The 17860-nt window shown below is 53.5% G+C and overlaps 2 protein-coding genes across 2 annotated transcripts in view; both read right to left on the minus strand.

Moving 5' to 3' along the window:
• LOC149864346 (scavenger receptor cysteine-rich domain-containing group B protein-like) overlaps positions 1 to 9156 on the minus strand; it is a 57036-nt gene extending 47880 nt beyond the window's left edge. The window contains exons 1-4 of the mRNA XM_090049777.1: positions 9054 to 9156; positions 4286 to 4312; positions 2401 to 2715; positions 1615 to 1725 (exon numbers count right to left, since the gene is read on the minus strand). Of these exons, the coding sequence (XP_089905903.1) occupies positions 1615 to 1725; positions 2401 to 2715; positions 4286 to 4312; positions 9054 to 9078 (478 nt within the window). The 5' untranslated portion in view covers positions 9079 to 9156. The remainder of the gene's footprint in view (positions 1 to 1614; positions 1726 to 2400; positions 2716 to 4285; positions 4313 to 9053) is intronic.
• A 5512-nt stretch (positions 9157 to 14668) lies between these two features.
• On the minus strand, positions 14669 to 17648 carry NAT14 (N-acetyltransferase 14 (putative)). Its single transcript, XM_090049544.1, has 3 exons — positions 17538 to 17648; positions 17254 to 17353; positions 14669 to 15946 (listed from the first exon to the last, which is right to left on the minus strand). Exons 2-3 carry the CDS (start codon positions 17332 to 17334, stop codon positions 15401 to 15403), a joined length of 627 nt encoding a protein of 208 aa, XP_089905670.1. The 5' UTR covers positions 17335 to 17353; positions 17538 to 17648; the 3' UTR covers positions 14669 to 15400.
• Between the last annotated feature and the right edge of the window lie 212 nt (positions 17649 to 17860).

Below are 17860 nucleotides of genomic sequence, written 5' to 3' on the forward strand. Positions count from 1 at the left end.
TAGGGGCCAGGACAGCCCAACCAGGGACAGGATCAGCTGCTCAGTGACACAAGGGCAGTTCCCAGCCTGCTGGATTCTGCTGCCCTGTACTCCAGCGCCTCTCTCTGGGCTGCAGGACACACAGCATGGGGAAGCTCTGGGCCCCACTAACACTGCAATTGTAGCTCCTGAAGAAAGTTGCAGCTCCAGGGGGAAGGACAGATGGGTACAGCACAGGTACCACAGGCCTCACCTCTCCAGCTGCTGGCTCAGATCTGCATGCACTTCTCCTGGAAGCACCAGCTGCAGCTGACCCCAAGCTCTGCGTGGGTGAGAGCTATCTCTGGAGCCAGGGAGAGTTTCCCCCTACCCCCTGGAGCTTGGGACTTAGCCAGGCAGCAGTGTGGCCCCCTGCTGCCAAGACTGACTGGGAGCAATTTGCTCCTGGTCAGCATCTGCACGTGCACTACTGTGCATTAGCTTAATGTGCCATTTTTCTAGTATCTGTATGTATTGGTACTAGCAAACAACACATTAAACTAATCGAATGTCCAGTAATTTCTGCGCACATGTAGATGGTGACATTTTACTATGCATTAGATTAATCTAAAAGTGTCTCATGTAGATATGCCCAGTACTCATGATTTCAGAGACCTCTGTCATATCCCCTCTCAGTCATCTTCTTTCTAAGCTGAAAAGTCCTAACCTATCCAGTTTCTCCATGACCCAAGTGTCTCCATGCCCCAATCATCCTTGTTGTCCTTCTCTGGACCTTTTCTGCCTCTTCTCTATCTTTTTGGAGGTGGGGGGGACCACAGCTGCATACAGTATCCAAGGTGTGGGCACGCCCTGCATTTACACAGTGGCATGATGGCATTTTCTGCTTTGTTTTCAATCCCCTTAATATTTCTCACCCGCCTGTTTTCCTGCCGGGCCCACTACCTGTGCAGATGACTCCTGCATCTTCACTGTGGTTGCAATTGCTTTGGCCCCAGGGCTGTGCCTGGCACTGTCTCAGCAATGACTCCTGTCCACTGCAACCTACATCATCCAGCCAGATGGGGCCGGTCCCAGAGCCAAAATGAGAGCCTCTGGGAGTGGCCTGCACCACACCACAGCCCAGCTCCCGGCAAACCACAGCACCGTCCTGCAGGCCCCAGTCATCGTCACACACTGTGCCCCACTGGCCTTGATGCAGCACCTCCAGCCTCCCTGCACACCGGTGAGGACCCTCCACCAACCGCAGGGCCACTCTACCTGCAGAAGCAAAGTTGGGGTTACCAAAAGGCAGGGGCCTGTGTTCAATTCCTGCCACACTAGGGAGCCTGCCTACTCTGGCCTCTCAGTTTTGACTGACTGAGCCAGCAGGGGCACTACAATGGCTTTCACTCTCCAGGTTCCCAGCCCATCTACCATGTGGGGGTCATGCTCTACAGAGAGTGGGGTGAGGGGTGCTGAAGCCTCATTCAGGAGAATGGAGGGGTCCAAGGGTGAAGATGCTCAAGCACTGGTGGGGAATTGAGGGCAAAGACAAGGTGATGTCATAGATCAGGGAAAGCCTTGGCAGAGCTGACATGGTCTTTAGGTCTCAGGGGTGTCCCCATCAGTGCAGGAATAGGATCCGCTTGTATTCACCATGTGGGCTTGTAGTTGGCTGTGGAAGGGCCCTGGTCCAAGCTGGGTGGTGGTCCTGGTGGGCTGGACCCGAGGAAGGGACAGCAGTTGTTACAGGTAGGAAGCGATGAGCTGTGGAGCACAGTAAGGTCAGACAAGGGCTAGTGGAGCATGTTGGGGCTGGGCGCAGTCACATTGCCTGTATGTTGCTCCCTCAAGGCATGCCCAGATGCAGCCTACTGCCACCTTCCCTGCTAAGGGGCTTCTACTGGCTCCCTGCCTGGGCAGTGTTGGGCAGGGCAGGACTGCAGTAGCTGGGCTGCAACAAAAGAAATGCCAGCCCCAGTGGGAATTCCTGCCTGCTCAGGGTGGGGCACAGGGGGAAGCTCATTCTGACTGTCTGCCCCCGTCCTGCCCTCCCTCCCATCATGACCTACAGATATCAGGCATGTGGAGGCCAGGGGGCACGGGGCTGGGGGAGTAGGGGTGGGCCAGAAGCAACGTGGGGAAAGGATTGAGCTGGAGCAGAATCATATCCTGGGTAGACTAAGGGCAGATTCCTGCAGTCAAAGGCCAAGGCCTGTTGACACTGCACACTGTCACCCACTCATGCTGGAAGCAGCCATGGGGAGCCTGGCAGCTCTAACACAGCCCCTCTCATCTCCTCTGGAGGAACCTCACCATGCATGGCTCTGGCCCCTGCATAGTGACCTCACATGCTTGACTGCCTTGGATCAGAGGGGCCCCTCTTCTGGGCTCCAGCCTCTCTAGTTGTCCCCCCAACCTCAGGGGTGGCTGTGGCCTCACCTGAGCAGACAGCACTTGCATCTTCCTCATGGGTGCAGATATGCTGGCGCCAGCCCCGGTGCCGGCAGTGCTGCAGATGCCACTCCGTTCCCTGGCACCGCACCTCGTTGAGCCAGATGGGACCGGTGCCCTCCCCAAACCAGGCCCCTAGTGGTGCAGAGAGTGCAGTGCCACAGCCCAGCTGCCTGCACACCACAGTGGCATCCAGCATGTCCCAGTCATCATCACATACCGAGCCCCATCGTCCCTTGTAGTTCAGCTCCACGCGGCCAGCACACTGGCTGGGACCCCCAGCTAGGCGTACCTGGAACGGGCCTGAACGAGCAGCAGAGCTTGTCAGAACCCCCCAAACCCCTTGAGGATGCTACAGTTAGGTTTCTCCCCTCACCCAGGGCTCCAACGCCCCATGAAACCTTCCTGGAGTCTCACCACTGGACAGGGGCCTTGCCCAAGGCTCCACTTCCCCTTAAAGCTTTCCCCTGGGGCCCATCACAGGCAGCGGTCCAGTGGTCCCTAGTGTGATGCCTATGGGGGGACCAGGAACAGACCTCCTCAGGACAGGACATGCCTTCCCTGAGCAGTCCCAGGATGCCCTGACTCACTGTTTCTCAAAGAGATTGGGCTATGCTCATTTTGGACATGCACGCTTGGGTGCTGGTTGGGTCTGAGCCACAGCAGGCACTGCCCCAGCATGCCATGAGGCACACTACAGCAACCAGCCCCAGAGATGTGAGCCCACAGCATGCGGAGAAGGCAATGCACTGGAGAGGGTAATGCTATGGCAGGGAAGGCTGCACTGGCAGCCTAAACCCTCCTGGTACCATCACACCAATACCTTATAGAATAGCTTGGCAGTAGGCAGTGGAGACCAGGAGTCCCTCTGGTGGGCCTTCTCATTTCAGGGCTTTGGGGAGACTGGGACATAGACAGCTTTTACATGACAACACTGGGGCAGGGGATGGGGGGAGTACTGTCCAGCCAATGACTACTGTCATAGTGACACTCCAGGGAGTAAGGGCAAGGCAGAGAAGGGAGCAGGTTCACAGGTGTGGAAACCAACAGTCAGAGGGAAAATGCCAGGGCTAGACTGACAAGGACAGTGATGGACAGGGACAGAGAGACATAGGGACAGTGCTAGGGACAGATAGGAACAGACAGTGAGAAGGATGGACAATGCTAGGGACAGATAGGCCAGGGCTGCACCTCCACCTTATGCTAATAGGTGTGCCCCAGGCCAAGGACCTGGCCCACATCCCTGTGCTAGCAGCCACCCCTGATAGGGCATGGACTGGCAGGGGAAGTCCCATGATACTTACCTGGCAGGGGAAATACCATGACCATGATGGTGGCAGGGGAAATACCCTGACTGAGGCAATACATTTCAAATGATACTGTGTAGTAGAGGGTTGCACCCTTGTTTGCTTGAGGACAGGACTGCCTACAAGATCCTCATAGTTAGCTTCCCACTGGCCAGCTTCCAGTGGGAGGATCTCAGCTACACACCGACTTTATGGAAATGGGAGACTCTTCCCTAGCTTGTTCCTGCAGCCATATGGCTGGGGGCAGGCGAAACTTGGGGGCATCTGAACCCCAAGCCTCCAGGCTTGGGCCTGCATGTAGGATGCCTGCCAAAGGATTCGGAAGTATCTGAAGCCCCGGGCTGGGGTGGAAGACACTTGCCATAGCAGGGCCACATATGGTTCCTGATCTGGCTAATTTGACCTGGGACATGAAAAAAATTCCTTAAAAAGAAAAAAAAAAGCTTCTTCCACTTAATGGGGAGAGAGTTCACAGGCCTCGCCAAAGGGGTGGCTTCTCTGGCACAGCAAGCCCAGACAGCTGGGAAGGTCACATGCTCCAGGTGGACACCTTCTGACATGCTTACCTGAGCTGTGAAGCACCAGAAAGCCAGCTGCAAAACAAGACCACAGCATATGAGCAGAGATCTCACCCACTTCCCCATGCTGCCCTGATGCTGCCAGCTCTGAACGAAGACAAACTTCACCATGCTATCCCAAAGTGTAAACATGCCATTTCCTGGCTCCTCTCTTCCTAGTGGCATCTCACTCTAACATAGAATCATTGAAAATTAGGGTTGGAAGAGACCTTAGGAGGTCATTTAGTCCAACTCCCTGCTCAAAGCGGGACCCTCCCCAAACAGATCATCCCAACCAAGGCTTTATCGAGCCAAGCCTTTAAAACCTCCAGGAATTGAGATTCCACCACCTCTTTTGGTAACCTGGTCAACTGCTTCATCACCGTTACAGTGAGAAAGCTTTTTCTCATATCCAACCTAAACTTCCTCCCGCAACTTCAGACCATTGCTCCTTGTTCTAACATCTTGACACCACTGAGAACAGTCTAGCTCCATCCTCTTTGGAACCACCCTTCAGATAGGTAAAGGCTGCTATCAAATCCCCCCTCAGTCTTCTCTTCTAAAGACTAAATAAGCATAGTTCCCTCAGCCTCCCCTCAAAAGTCATGTGCCCCACTCCCTAACCATTTTCATTGTCCTCCAGTGGACTCTCCAATTTGTCCACATCCTTTCTGTAGTGGGGGGCCCAAAACTGGACACAGTACTCCAGGTGTCGCCTCACCAGTGCAGAATAGAAGGGAATAATTACTTCCCGTGATATGTTAGCAACACTCCTAATAATGCAGCCCTGCATGCTGCATGCTTCTTGGCAACAAGGGTACACTGTTGACTCTTAACCACTTACTGCCCACTGTAACCCCCAGGTACTTTTCTGCAGAGCCGCTGCGTAGCCAGTCTCAAGCCTGTAGCGGTGACTGGGATTGTTCTATCCTAAGTACGAGACTTAGCACTTGTCCTTGTTGAACCTCAGATTTCTTTTGGCCCAATCCTCCAAATTTGTCTAGGCCACTCTGAATCCTAGCCCTGCCTTCCAGCTTATCTACTACTCAACCAGCTTGGTGTTGTTTGCAAACTTGCTGAGGGTGCAATCCATCCCATCTTCCAGATTGTTAATGATGATATTGAACAAAACTGGCCCTAAGGTCAACACCTGGGGCACTCCACTTGATACCACCTGCCAACTAGACTTCACACCATTGATCACTACCCATTGAGCCTAATGATCCAGCCAACTTTCTATCCACCTTACAGTCCATTCATCCAACCCATATTTCATCAGCTTGCTTGCAAGAATGCTGTGGGAAACATATCAAAAACCTTGCTAAAGTCAAGGTATATCACATCCACTGCTTTTCCCACATCTATAGAGCCAGTTATTTTATCATAGAAGGCAATCAGGTTTATCAGGCATGACTTTCCCTTGGTGAATCCATGCTGACTGTTCCTGATCACTTTCTTTTCCTACACAAGCTTAGAAATGGATTGCTTGAGGACCTTCTCCATGATTTTTCCAGGGACTGAGGCAAGGCTGATCAGTCTGTAGTTCCCTGGATCCTCCTTCCCTTCTTAAAGATGGGCAGTATATTTTCCCTTTTCCAATCATCTGGGACCTTCCTCAATTGCCATGATTTTTCAAAGATAATGGCCAGCAATCACATCAGCCAACTCACTTAGCGCCCACTGGATGCTTTGTATCTGGCTCCATGAATTTGTATATGTCCAGGTTTTCTAAAGAGTCCTGAACCTGTTCTTTCACCATTGAGGGCTGCTTACTTTCTCCACAAACTGTGCTACCTGGTACAGTAACTGTGCTAGTCTGGAACCTTGCCTGTGAAGACCAAGGTAAAAAAGGCATTGAGTATTTCAGCCTTTTCCTCCTCATCTGCCTCTAGGTTGTCTTGCCCATTCATTAAGGGACCCACACTTTCCCTTACCTTCCTTTTGTTGGTAACATACTTGTAGAAACCCTTCTTGTTACCCTTCATGTTCCTTTCTAGCTGCAACTCCAATTGTGCTTTGGCCTTCCTGATTTCAGGCCAAATAATGCATGCCTGAGCTGTACTTTTATACTCCTCCCTAGTCATCTGTCCAAGCTTCCACTTCCTGTAAACTTCCTTTTTGTATTTAAGCTCATTCTGCTAAGCCAAGCTGGAAGCCTGCCATATTTGCTATTCTTTCTGCACATCGGCATGGTTTGCTCCTGCACCCTCAGTAAGGTTTCTTTAAATACAAGTAGCTCTCCTGGACTCCTTTCCTCCTCTGACTGGCTTCCCAGGAGATCCTGCCCATCAATTTCCTGAGGGAGTCAAAGTTTGATTTTCTGAAGTACAGGGTCCATACTATGCTGCTCTCCTTCCTTCCTTTCCTCAGGATCCTAAATGTGATCATCTTGTGGTCACTGGTACCCAAGTTGCCATCCACTTCTACATCCTCCACTAATTCATCCTGTTTGTGAACAGCAGGTCAAGAACAGAACAGCCCTTAGTTGATTTCCCCAACCAGGAAATTTGTCCCCAACACTCTCCAAAGATGTCTTGGATTGCCTGTGCACTGCCCTCTCAGCAGATTTCAAGGTGATAGAAGTCCCCCATGAGCCCTAGGGTCTGTGATGTGGAAAATTCTGCTAGCTGTCTGAAGAAAGCCTCATCTACCTCATCCTCCTGGTACAGCTCTTTTACACACAGTACAACTCCTTCTCTTCACTCTGGCCTGTCCTCTTGAGCAGTTTGTACCCATCCATGACAGCCAGTCATGCAAGCTCTCACCAAGTCTGTTATTTCAATTGCATCATAGTTCCTTAACTGTGCAAGGACTTCCAATTCTTTCTGCTTGTTTTCCAGGCTCCATGCATCCGCGTACAGGCACTGGGGGTAATTAGCTTAGGGACTGTCAACCCTGAGCTAGGGTGTACTGGGAAGGCCCTAGGGGGTATGCATGGGTGGGCAGGGAAGGGGGAGGGGGCACGAGGGCAGCAGCACCCCGCTGCAGGCCACACAGGTGCCGCCTGGCCGATCAGATGCTGGGGGGGAAAGTTCGCACACAGCCGCCGCCACCCACCATGCCATGTTGCCACTGCTCTACGTCTGGCCATGCGCTGCCCTCTCCCTTGCATTCAGTCACATGCCGCCACCACCCCACCTTGCTCTGCCTGGCTGCCAGGGGCACACTTATTAAAAAAGGTTGAAAACCCCTGAACTAGCTGATTGCCCTACTTTCTCAGGAAGAATGAGGAGGCCTCCCTTTTGTCCCCTCCTCCAGGTTGCCCACTTACCTTAGGGCTTTGGTCTCCATCCCCCTGTGAACCTAGTTGAAAGCCCTCCTCACTAAGTTAGCAAGCCTGTCTCCTAAGATGCTCTTCCTTCTCTTTGTCAGTGGATCCCATCTCTTTGGAAACATCATATGCTGCTCACCTCCCAGGGCAAAGATAGAACCTAGAACTCCCAGCTCTATTCTTATCTCTTTCTTGGGTCTCCTGAGCTCTGAACCCGCTGCTCTCTGTCCTCCTCCTGGAGCTGTTTCAATCTGTCTGGCAGTGTAAAAGGTGTCTGCTCAATCAATTGTCTCTGCTCCCCCACTGCTCTGCTGGCTGTGGGCCACACCTGTGGCTGGAGATCAGCTGCTGATGCCATCCTCTCAAACATGGCCCATGCAGAGGGTGCTGTGCTGTAAGCAAAAGGAGTGCACCCTGGGGTGCTGGGACCTACCTTGGTTTCCACAGGATGTTTTTCCCATTGCCTTCGGCAGCTGGGACGTGAGTGGCCCCTGTCATGTTGAACGCTCCCTGCAGTACTTAGTTCCCCCTGCCCATTGTAAAGCATCCCTTACACCAGCAAATGCTAACCTTTTTGCCCAGCACCCTTCTGAGCACCACTGATTGCTTTCCCTTAGCTGAGCTGCTACTCAGCTTTCTGTTCTCTGCCCTGTGCTTCCTGGCTAAGATGCTGCTGTGCTTTTTGTTTCCTGCCCTGTGCTCCCTGCCTGTTTTCTGCTTCCTGTGTGATCTGCTTCTTTTTGCTCCTACCCAATCTGCTGCCTGCCACTTGTGGCACCCCTGCTGCAGATTGACTACACCTGCCCTACATAGTGATTCTCAACCTTTTTAGACTCAAGGAACCCCTCAGAAAATGCCTAGACTTAATTTTCACTCATTGTTTGACTACAGAAAAATAATAGAGCAATTCTTCTGTGTAAATAAGTTCCAGTTGCAGGAAGACACCAACAGGTCAGAAGGTTTTTAACACTACAAACTCCTATTTGAAATCTCCAGGTTTATCTTGTGCATGGTGTTTGCACATCTAACAGTGCTAACACCATGGCACCCTTTAAAAGGGTTTCAAGGCATTCCAGGGTGTTGTGGTGCCCTGCTTGAGAACAACTGCCCTACAGTGCCCAGGACTCCCTGCCCAATGTTAACTCTCTGCTGCTGTGCTTGGTGCTCCCTGCCCCTTTCCAAAAACCTATGCAGTGTCAAGCACCTCCCATCCATTGCCAGCCCCTCCTCCATCCTGCAGTTCTGTGTCCCCTGTCCAGCAGGGAGCATTGATTACTCAGAGTTCAGTGACAGCTGCCCAGCACTGTCAGTATCCTGCAGTGGTGAGTGCCCCCAGCAGCAAGCACTCTGTATCCTATGGCCAGTATACTCAGTGTCCCCTGGTCCCGTGCACAGGGACCATCAGGACCGAGTGCTCAGGCAGGGTCTGAACTGAGACGGTTATGCTGAGAAGAGGCTGGCCTTTTCCTGGTGCTATTCCATGGCCCCAGTGCGGCTGGTACTCACCGAGGAGCAGCAGGGGCAGCTTCATGGTGTCCAGGGAGGTGTTGGCTGCATAGCAGAGGGGAGCAGGCCTCGAGGCTGGGGCTACACAGGCAGCTGAGCCCTGGGAAGGGGTATTTTATAGAGGCAGGTCAGCCTGGCCAAGAAATGACTCAGCCTGGCTAGAGTTTATAGAGAAAGAAACATGCACCGCCCTCCTGCAGCTCAGGGTGGTGGTCAGGGATACAAGGGCTGGAGGAAATGCCGCAGGAGATGCAAGATGTGTGTGTAGGGGTAAGTGTGGGACTCAGGGCTAGGCTAGGTTAGGCTGAGCTGAGCTAAAAGGACACCCCCCACATCCTCAGTGACATGGCTTCAGGCAGGCATGGCAGGGTTGGCGCCAAAGAGTAAATCAGCAGCTACAGCAACACCCACAACAGCTAAGCTGTCTATGTGTACAGAAGACCAGGGTCTGTCCCCAGGTACATATGCACATGTGCTTATACATCTCGAGACACATGTGCACACACACTGTCCCCTACAGAGATGCGTGTGAATGCCTACACACACTCTTATATCTGCATGTGCATTCAGTCACCCATCTTCACATCTGCACATTCACATACCCGCAGAAACATGGCACACACTAAACTCATAGGTGTACATCCATATCTACACCCAGAGACACACATATATGCATACATGTGCATCCTCCACAGAGATAGTGTGCACACCCGCATGCACACACACATTTGTGACCTCATGCCTTTCATAGAGACCCAAGTACACATACACATACAGCCATAAAAATGGATGTGCAAGCATACACACAAGTTCCCAGACACATACATGCACACCTACACACACCCCAATAGATATACGTGCATATGAATGCACACTCAGATACCCTACACATACATAAGCAAAAATGCAAATACTCATATAACTACAGACAGTGCCTACTTGCACACTCCCATAGACACATATGTGTACCTTCACACACGTACAAACCCAAGTGCCCTGGCATAAGTATGCATGTACAAACATGTGTGCCCTTGCACTCATTTGCAACTCCCTGCAATGGTGTACATGCATGCCTATACTCCCAGTCTCCCAAGATATATGCACACTGACTTTCAGAGACACTGTGCTGACCTGCAGATAGACACGTGCATGTTCACAAGCACAAATGCCTCCATAAGTACACATACACCTCCACACATGCTTACCCTGGCGCACATGCTTGCAGACCTATGCATACATACACACTTACACAAAAGCTCACATGCATATCAATACACATGTATCCCCCTCAGAGATATGTGCTCATGTGTATATACTCACACATCCTAGAGACACATGTATTTACACCCATCAGACACATGTATACGTGTACCCTGAGATGCTGTGCATACCAGCTCCACAAAGACAAATAAATACCCACACATCCCACAAATGATAGTATGCGCATCTGCATACTCACACCATCCAAGACACAGACATACACGCACTGCTGCTAGAGACACATGCATCCAACTCCACACACAGACAGCACACACACCTGAAACAGAAACATATACAGCTGTATGCATCCTACAGTAAGACACATGCACAGGCACAGGCAGACACTTCCACCAAGACACATATGCAAATCCATAAACATCTCTGTGTATATATATATATATATATATACATACTTACACAGGTAAACATAGCTACCAAGGAACATACATACATTCATAGTGTGGCACTTTAAAGCTTAGATCAGGCAGCAGGGCAGCCAGCAGGTGCAGTCCAGCCTGATGAGGTGGTCACATGATCACAGGAGGGCCTTGTGATTGGAGCACCCTCCATTTTAACTTAGGCCCTCAGAGATGAGGCAGCAGTCTGAGTCTGCTGCTGGCAGCTGGAGTAACACCACCTGGCTGAGCTGCTGCTTAGAACATCCTTGGAGGAAAGGGCAGGAGCAGTGGGGATGGTAGGAGGCTCCTGGTCCTGGGTACAACTGAAAACTACACCCTGCTGGGGAAGAATGGCTTGATGGGACTGCCCATGGCTGGTTGTTCCCCAGAAATGCCAGACCAGTTGCCTCCCTAGTGAAAGGCGGGTAAAGGCACCCTATAACCCCATCCCCCACACCCTGGTGGGTTACCCAGTGATAGGGACAGGCACGGGGCCAGGCACACCTAGGAAGAGGCAACTGAGTCCAACAGGGTGTAAGACTCTGGGAGCCCCAGTGAGGGAGCAGAGAGAGAGCGGCCCAGTGAGGGGGGGCAGAAGTATCTGTTGAGGCCCACACAGAGTGGGGTGCGCAGTGATGACCTGAAGTGCTGTGTGTGAGGAGTGTAGAGTACAGTCTGCTCAGGAGGATCTGAAGTGCTGCACTGTGGGTGTGTTGAGTAGGGGTGCAGGGGTGACCTGAAGTGCAGCACATGGGCCAACCCCCCACAAGAGCAATCTAAGGAGACCCTAATAAGGGTATGAGTGAAAGGCCCTCATGGGAGGGTATAAGTTGAAGCCCCAAGGAAGGGACAGAAAGGCCATGGTAAGTCCATGGATGATTGAGGCGGCAGTTGGACTGGAGGCTGAAACCCCAGTAAGTCCTCAAATGCGGTGAGGCCAAATTTGGGTCATTAGGTTAAGAACTGCCCAGTGTGAGGGCACTGTGACTGCAAGCTCCAGTGGGGAGTGAGATTCCCATGTGAAACACTGAAGCTCGGGTCACAGTATGAGGCACTAGAGCAATGTGGATGCCATCTGCAAAGCATGGGACACGGTATAGGGGAGGTTGGAGCTGTGTATATTGATCTAGGCATCAGGACATTAAGATGGGCAGCCTCCTGCTTATTACATTGAACTTATTAAACAGCAAGTCATGGCAGGAGGGACTGGGCAGACTGCCCCTTGGACAGGTGGACAAGCCAGTGTTGAGTTTCAGCCCCCATTTCCCCTGTCACACATAGGCACTCAGACACATTCTCCTAGAGACAAATGTGTATATATGCATATGCAGGTACATGTGCACAAAAGAAACATGCACATATTTACGTGCAGACATACACATGTTCACAGAGACACTGTGCACCTATGTACACTCAGATAACTCAACGAGACACTGGGTATACACTTGCATATCTCTAGAAATACACACACTTTCATCTCCCTCCACCCCAGAGAAACACACACGCACACCTGCAAACAGCCACAAAACCCCTAACCTCTGTATTCAAACTGTCCCCCTTCCAAGAAGTAATCTATGCATGAACACCCTGCAAAAAAGACATGTATGTGCTTGACCACAGAAACGCATGTTGACACCCACTCACATTCACTTCCACATACTTACATGCATGCAGTGGTACATATACATGTGCAGCTGCTTCCACACATATTCTGGGGACACATGCACACACAAAGCATGTTTGTACATACATGCCTAAGGGGACACACATACATTTCTCACATCACAAATGCAGACACTGCTTCTTACACATGCATACACACTCCCCTTTCCATATATACTCTTCTCCATGGGTATGCATGGATGCACACATGCAACTCTCTCATGTATACATATGCACACCTCTTCACCTGCACATGTCCAAGTTCCTCCTTCTGCAAATCCAGCTGCCAGCCTCACTTCTGTCCCCAAGTGACATACTGTTGATGGAAAGGGAGCTGGTGCCAAGGAGGCCTGTCCTGTAAGGGCCGGGAGGGGGAGGGGGAGACGGGCAGTGCAGGGCCATGACTACCTCAAACTGGGGTACTGCTAGGTCTGAAGCAGGCTGAGGCTGAGGCTGGCCTGAATCATAGAATCACAGAAGTAGGGTCGGAAGGGACCTTGTAGATCTTCAAGTCCAACCCCCCGCCTGGGCAGGAGAAAAACTAGGCTCAAATGACTCCAGCCAGGTAGGCATCAAGCCTCCTCTTAAAGACCCCCAGGGTAGGAGCCAGCACCACTTCCCTTGGAAGTTGGTTCCAGCTCACCTCACCCCAAATTTTGGTATCATCAGCAAATTTAAACAGGCTGCTTTTCACCCCATTGTCCAAATTGCTGATAAAAAAATTGAACAGCACGGGCCCAAGGACCGAGCCCTGGGGGGCTCCGCTGCCCACTTTCCCCCAGGTCGAATACGACCTGTCCACCACCACGCTCTGAGTACGACCCTTGAGCCAATCTGCAATCCATCTGACTGTGTAGGCATCAATGCCACAGTCGCCTAGTTTTTTAATGAGGATGGGGTGGGAGACAGTGTCAAAGGCCTTGCTGAAGTCCAGAAAGACTACGTCCACGGTGACACCTGCATCCAGTGCTTTTGTGACCTGATCATAAAAGGCAATCAGGTTGGTCTGACATGACCTGCCCCTAAAGAAACCGTGCTGGTTGCCCTTGAGCATCATCCCTGAAGCTGGCCCATTGCAGATGTGCTCCTTGATGATCTTCTCAAAGAGTTTCCCTAGGATTGACGTAAGACTGACAGGCCTATAGTTGCCCGGGTCCTCCCTCCTCCGTTTTTTAAAGATGGCCATGAGTTGAACTGGAATTGTAGGAAAAAAGCCACAGAATGAGTCATCTCAGCACAGGCCAGGATGGCCAGAGGCCAGTAGCACAGTGGGTTGTAAAGATGGCCTGATCCAGACACCATGGATCTTTGCCATTCTCAGCTAGCTACCCCAAGGAGCCTGCTGGTCCCATGGTGCCCAGGCACTGCTACCTGCACCCCAGAGCAACAGAAGTATGGTCAAAACAACACAGTGAGCCCTCAGTTTCTCAGCATTCAGAGTGGGCTGCAAAGTCTGCAGCTGCTTGGAGAGTACTCAGGTGACCATAGCAACCCATGGTGTGATTGCTAAACATCCCAGCCCAGCAGCAGCTGTCTGGCCTGGAGCACAGGAAGAGGGGGCTTACTGAGGCACATCATGAGGTGTTCTCCACCGCTCCCTGTCCCCCCCCACCTCACCCAGTGCCCCACCACCGTAGGCAGAGGACCCAAGCAGGCAGTGCTGGCACCCGTGACCCCAGGCAGCACTAGTGGGTGCTGTGCAACAAGGAGGCAGGAGCTGGGAGTGCAGCAGGGCACCACACCCCCAATACTGTGATGCTCCACTACATCATTAGGGGGCAGTACTGCAGAAAGTGGGTGTGGGAGCTCAGAGGGTGCTGGGCTACAAGGTGCAGGATGGGGATTCAGCAGGATGCACCCCTCCCTTCAGCCCATGCTGATTCCAGGACCCAGTGGGGCTCTGGGTAGCATTTCTCTGTAGAATGTGAGGTGGGGAAGACTCAGTACAGGCGCAGCTCTCCCTTAACAGCCAGGTCAGGCCCTGATGCCCACTGTGGCATGTGGAGGTGCTGCTGTACTATGGGCAGGAAACAAGCACACCAGCAGCTGATGATGACCCCAGTGCAGCTCTAGGGAGCAGCTGTGCGGACACAAATGCTACACAAGATGGGGAAGAAAAGACATTTCCTGTCAAGCACCAGTCCCCCTGGCATTCTGTGTGCCAGATCCACCCCCTTAGGAGTAAAGGGGGCCCCAGCCTCCTCACAGTCACTCCACTGCCTTTGGCAGATCCTTGTCCAGCTAAAGGGTGACTGAGGGTAGGCCCATCCCAGTGTGTGGACAGGAGGTAAAGCAGTCACTACAACAAGCTTTATTCACACGTACGTTCAAATACACACACAAGCCTAATACCAGGGGTGACAGAAATGCTCAGCAGCTCTGAGAACCAAGGCAGATGCCACTGCAGTTACTGGAGCCTATGTGAAGCCTCCTTGCCTCCAAAAGCAACCTTAAGTCACAGCTATGATGGGGATGGGAATTAGACTCTTGGGCACCGTTTCCTTGCCCCCCCCCTTCACATTCCCTAGTCCCAGCCAAGCCTATGCATGGTAGAAAGCTGTTCTGGGATGGGCTAACCCCTAGGGAAGGAAGGATGCCCCCAGGCCCACATCACAAGAAACAATCCGTCTCAGTCCATGCTTCACAGGCTTCTTCCATTCTCTCTGGGCATGCCATGAGCCATGACTTTGCTGGCAGGAAGTTACTGTCTCCCAATAAGCATTTCCTAGTGTTTGCTTCATGCCTCAGCATCAGCCCTAGCACATTACTCATTGCCTGGGCCCTCATAGTAGGATCTAACTGGTGACATCCATCTCCCATGGAAACATACTCAGAAAGGCCCTTGTATGCACACACATTCAAAGGTGGTGCCCCCTGTCCTCTGAGTGTGATTTGGAGGCCTTGGACTGTTCATGGATGCTCCCTGAATCCCCTTGTCCAAGTTCTCCAAGGCGCAGTGGAGGATGGAGAAGCCCCAGCTGGCCTCTTGTACCCCACTGTCAGGAGGGCTCCCAGTAGGGGCAGATGCTACAGCTCCTTGCTGAACTCCTGCACAACGGTGTAGCCCAGCCAGCTTTGCCCGCCAGTTGCCTGGTAGCCGCAGCTCTCAAAGAGGTTCATGGCAGCCTTGGCGACTACTGAGGTATAGAGCACCACACGCTCATAGCCTTGTTCTCGGGCCTGTGCCTCCAGGAAAGCCAGCAGGTGCCGACCCACTCCAGATCGCCGGTACCAGCGGCTGACAGCCAGGCGCTTCAGCTCTGCTGCGCGAGGTGGGCCTTGGTCCCAGGGCTCCAGTGCCACGCAACCACACACATCATCGCCATCGTACACTGCCACCCAGAGGCCCCGCTGGCCCCCACAGTAGTAGGTATGCAGGCAGTGGAGGTCAGCGGACCGCCACAGGAGCAGCTTGAGGGCCACAATGGTGAGCAACACAGGCACCAACAGAGCAGCCACAAAAGAGTTGAGCAGGAAGCGGAGGGCGCTGCTCACTACAGCCATGAGCAGCAGCACCAGGGGCCGTGTCAGGACATACAGGATCAGCCGGTTTTCTGTGTCTTTAAAGCCATCCTGCAGAGGGGAGGGCAACATGAGCATGGAGAGGGACCATGGTGTGGCAGGGAGGGGCACACTGTCCAGGCAGCACAGGTGACTGGGCACCAACTGGGCTGTGCCAGGCCCAGAGGGAGCATAGAATGTGGCTCAATCCAAGGCTGTAGGTGAGCCAGAGTCTTCCTGAGGGGTGTACCCCAGGCTGGGGTAAGGGGCACCTAGGTAGAAAGGAAAATGCCCCCAGCAGTAGAGCTTGCTGAGTTCAGAGGCAGTTTGGGAAGGCAAGGGAGGCAGGACCTCAATCCAGTATTTCTGTCACAAGACACAGGCAAAGGCTTGGCTGCCTTTGGTTTTAGGGAGATGGGTAGAAGTCAGAAATCCTGGGTTCTATTGCTAACTTGGTGGCAGGAGGGGGACCCAGGGGATTACAGTAGGGGACTCCTGGACCTTGGCAGGCTAGAGCTGACAACTTGGTGTAAGGCAGTGATTCTTAACATTTTTAGCCTAAAGGTGCCACTCAGCAGACTTGAGGCGCCCCTCCACAACTTCTGCGAATTGAGAGGTGCCCCATTTAAAAACTAATATATGTATTACAAGCGCTTACCTCCTTGCAGGCAGACTAAGTAGTGTGGGCAGGGGAGCAGCAAGGCAGGGAGAGCCTGAGCCTTCCCATATCCAATTATCTTGCCACACCTCATCTCCTAACACAGTGTGCCAGCACCCTGGTAGTGAATCACTGCTGTAAGGGCTCAGTCTCTACAGCTTGTCAATACAAGCAAGGCTCCAGGTTGAAGCCCCCACTGGAGGTGCCCGTACTGAAGGTACCCAATCTTGTCAAAAGCTAAACAGTGCTGAGCCTAGTTAGCAGGTGAAGGGGAGACCATGCAGGAATCCTGGGTCCGGGAGGCAACCCTGGCTGGGGCTGAGCAGGCTGACTGTCCAGCTGCTTTGCCAGTTTGGCTCTGGCCCAGACTGAGAGCTGAGCCACAGGACAAAGAGTTTCCCCCCAGGGTGGCTGGCTGGTCCTGCCTTGCTCACTGCTGCAGCGCAGGGCAGGCGTCTGGTATCCCCACAGGGCCTGGATCCTGCACCCCAGTTTGGCCCCCACCTCTGCCCTGCTGGCTTTCGCCCCATCCAGGTCTCTGGACTCTCCCATGCGATGGTCACCGTCTCTGCCCATGCCTGGGCCCTGGCACCAGGGACAAGCAGGTGGCGAAGTGGGCTGGTTACTGGGGGAGGGGGAGAGTGGTGGGGGCAGGTGCTATGGGCAGAGCTTGGCCAGACACAGCAACCGGCTACCAGAGTGCCCCCACCCCCAGGGAGACCTTCAGCAGCTCCAGGACGATGGGTGCCTCCTCCTCCCGCATCCTGCGCATGACGAGCTGGGCAAGGTCCAGCACAGGCATCGTGGCAGCCGGGCGGGCCCTGCGGGGCAAGGACGGGCAGGTGAGCGCCACGGCCCGGACGAACCAGCCCGCCCCCGCGCTGAGCACAGGGAGGGCCCCCTCCCCCGATGGTACAGCCGGCAGCTCAGCGAAACGGAGCCTCTGCCAACCACCTCCCCCGCGCTGGATGAATGGATCCGCCCGGGGCCCGCGAGCCGCCTCACCCTCCCCGGCGCTCAGCCCGACTCGGCCTCTCCCACTGCGCCTGCGCAGCCCGCCCATGGGTCGCGCCCGTCAGCCCAGTCCTGCTTGCGGTCGGGCTGTTCCAGCACCGGGGAGGGGCACCCGCACATTGGCGCTGAGCGTGGGCTGCGGCCCCGCTGCTCGGAGCCGGGCTAGGGTGCCGCAGTCAGCGAGCGTGGAGGGGGGACGCCGGCAGCCTCCCAACAACCAGCCCTGCCCTCCACCCACCTCCCCTGCGGCTGAGCTGGGATCCCCGGCCCGCCGCGGCCCGCACGCCCGACCCGGCTCTGCCTGGGAGCTTGGC

The sequence above is a fragment of the Crocodylus siamensis genome, chromosome 5 (genome assembly GCF_052110815.1).
Source record: "Crocodylus siamensis isolate JL-2025a chromosome 5, ASM5211081v1, whole genome shotgun sequence".
Lineage (NCBI taxonomy): Eukaryota > Metazoa > Chordata > Crocodylia > Crocodylidae > Crocodylus > Crocodylus siamensis.

Bases quoted from the DNA above. Each gene is read 5' to 3' on its own strand.
- NAT14 (XM_090049544.1), bottom strand. From the start codon at position 17,334: ATGCCTGTGCTGGACCTTGCCCAGCTCGTCATGCGCAGGATGCGGGAG. The intron at 15,947-17,253 runs GTCTCCCTGGGG...TCCCCTCTGCAG, and splicing joins TCGTCCTGGAGCTGCTGAAG to GATGGCTTTAAAGACACAGA.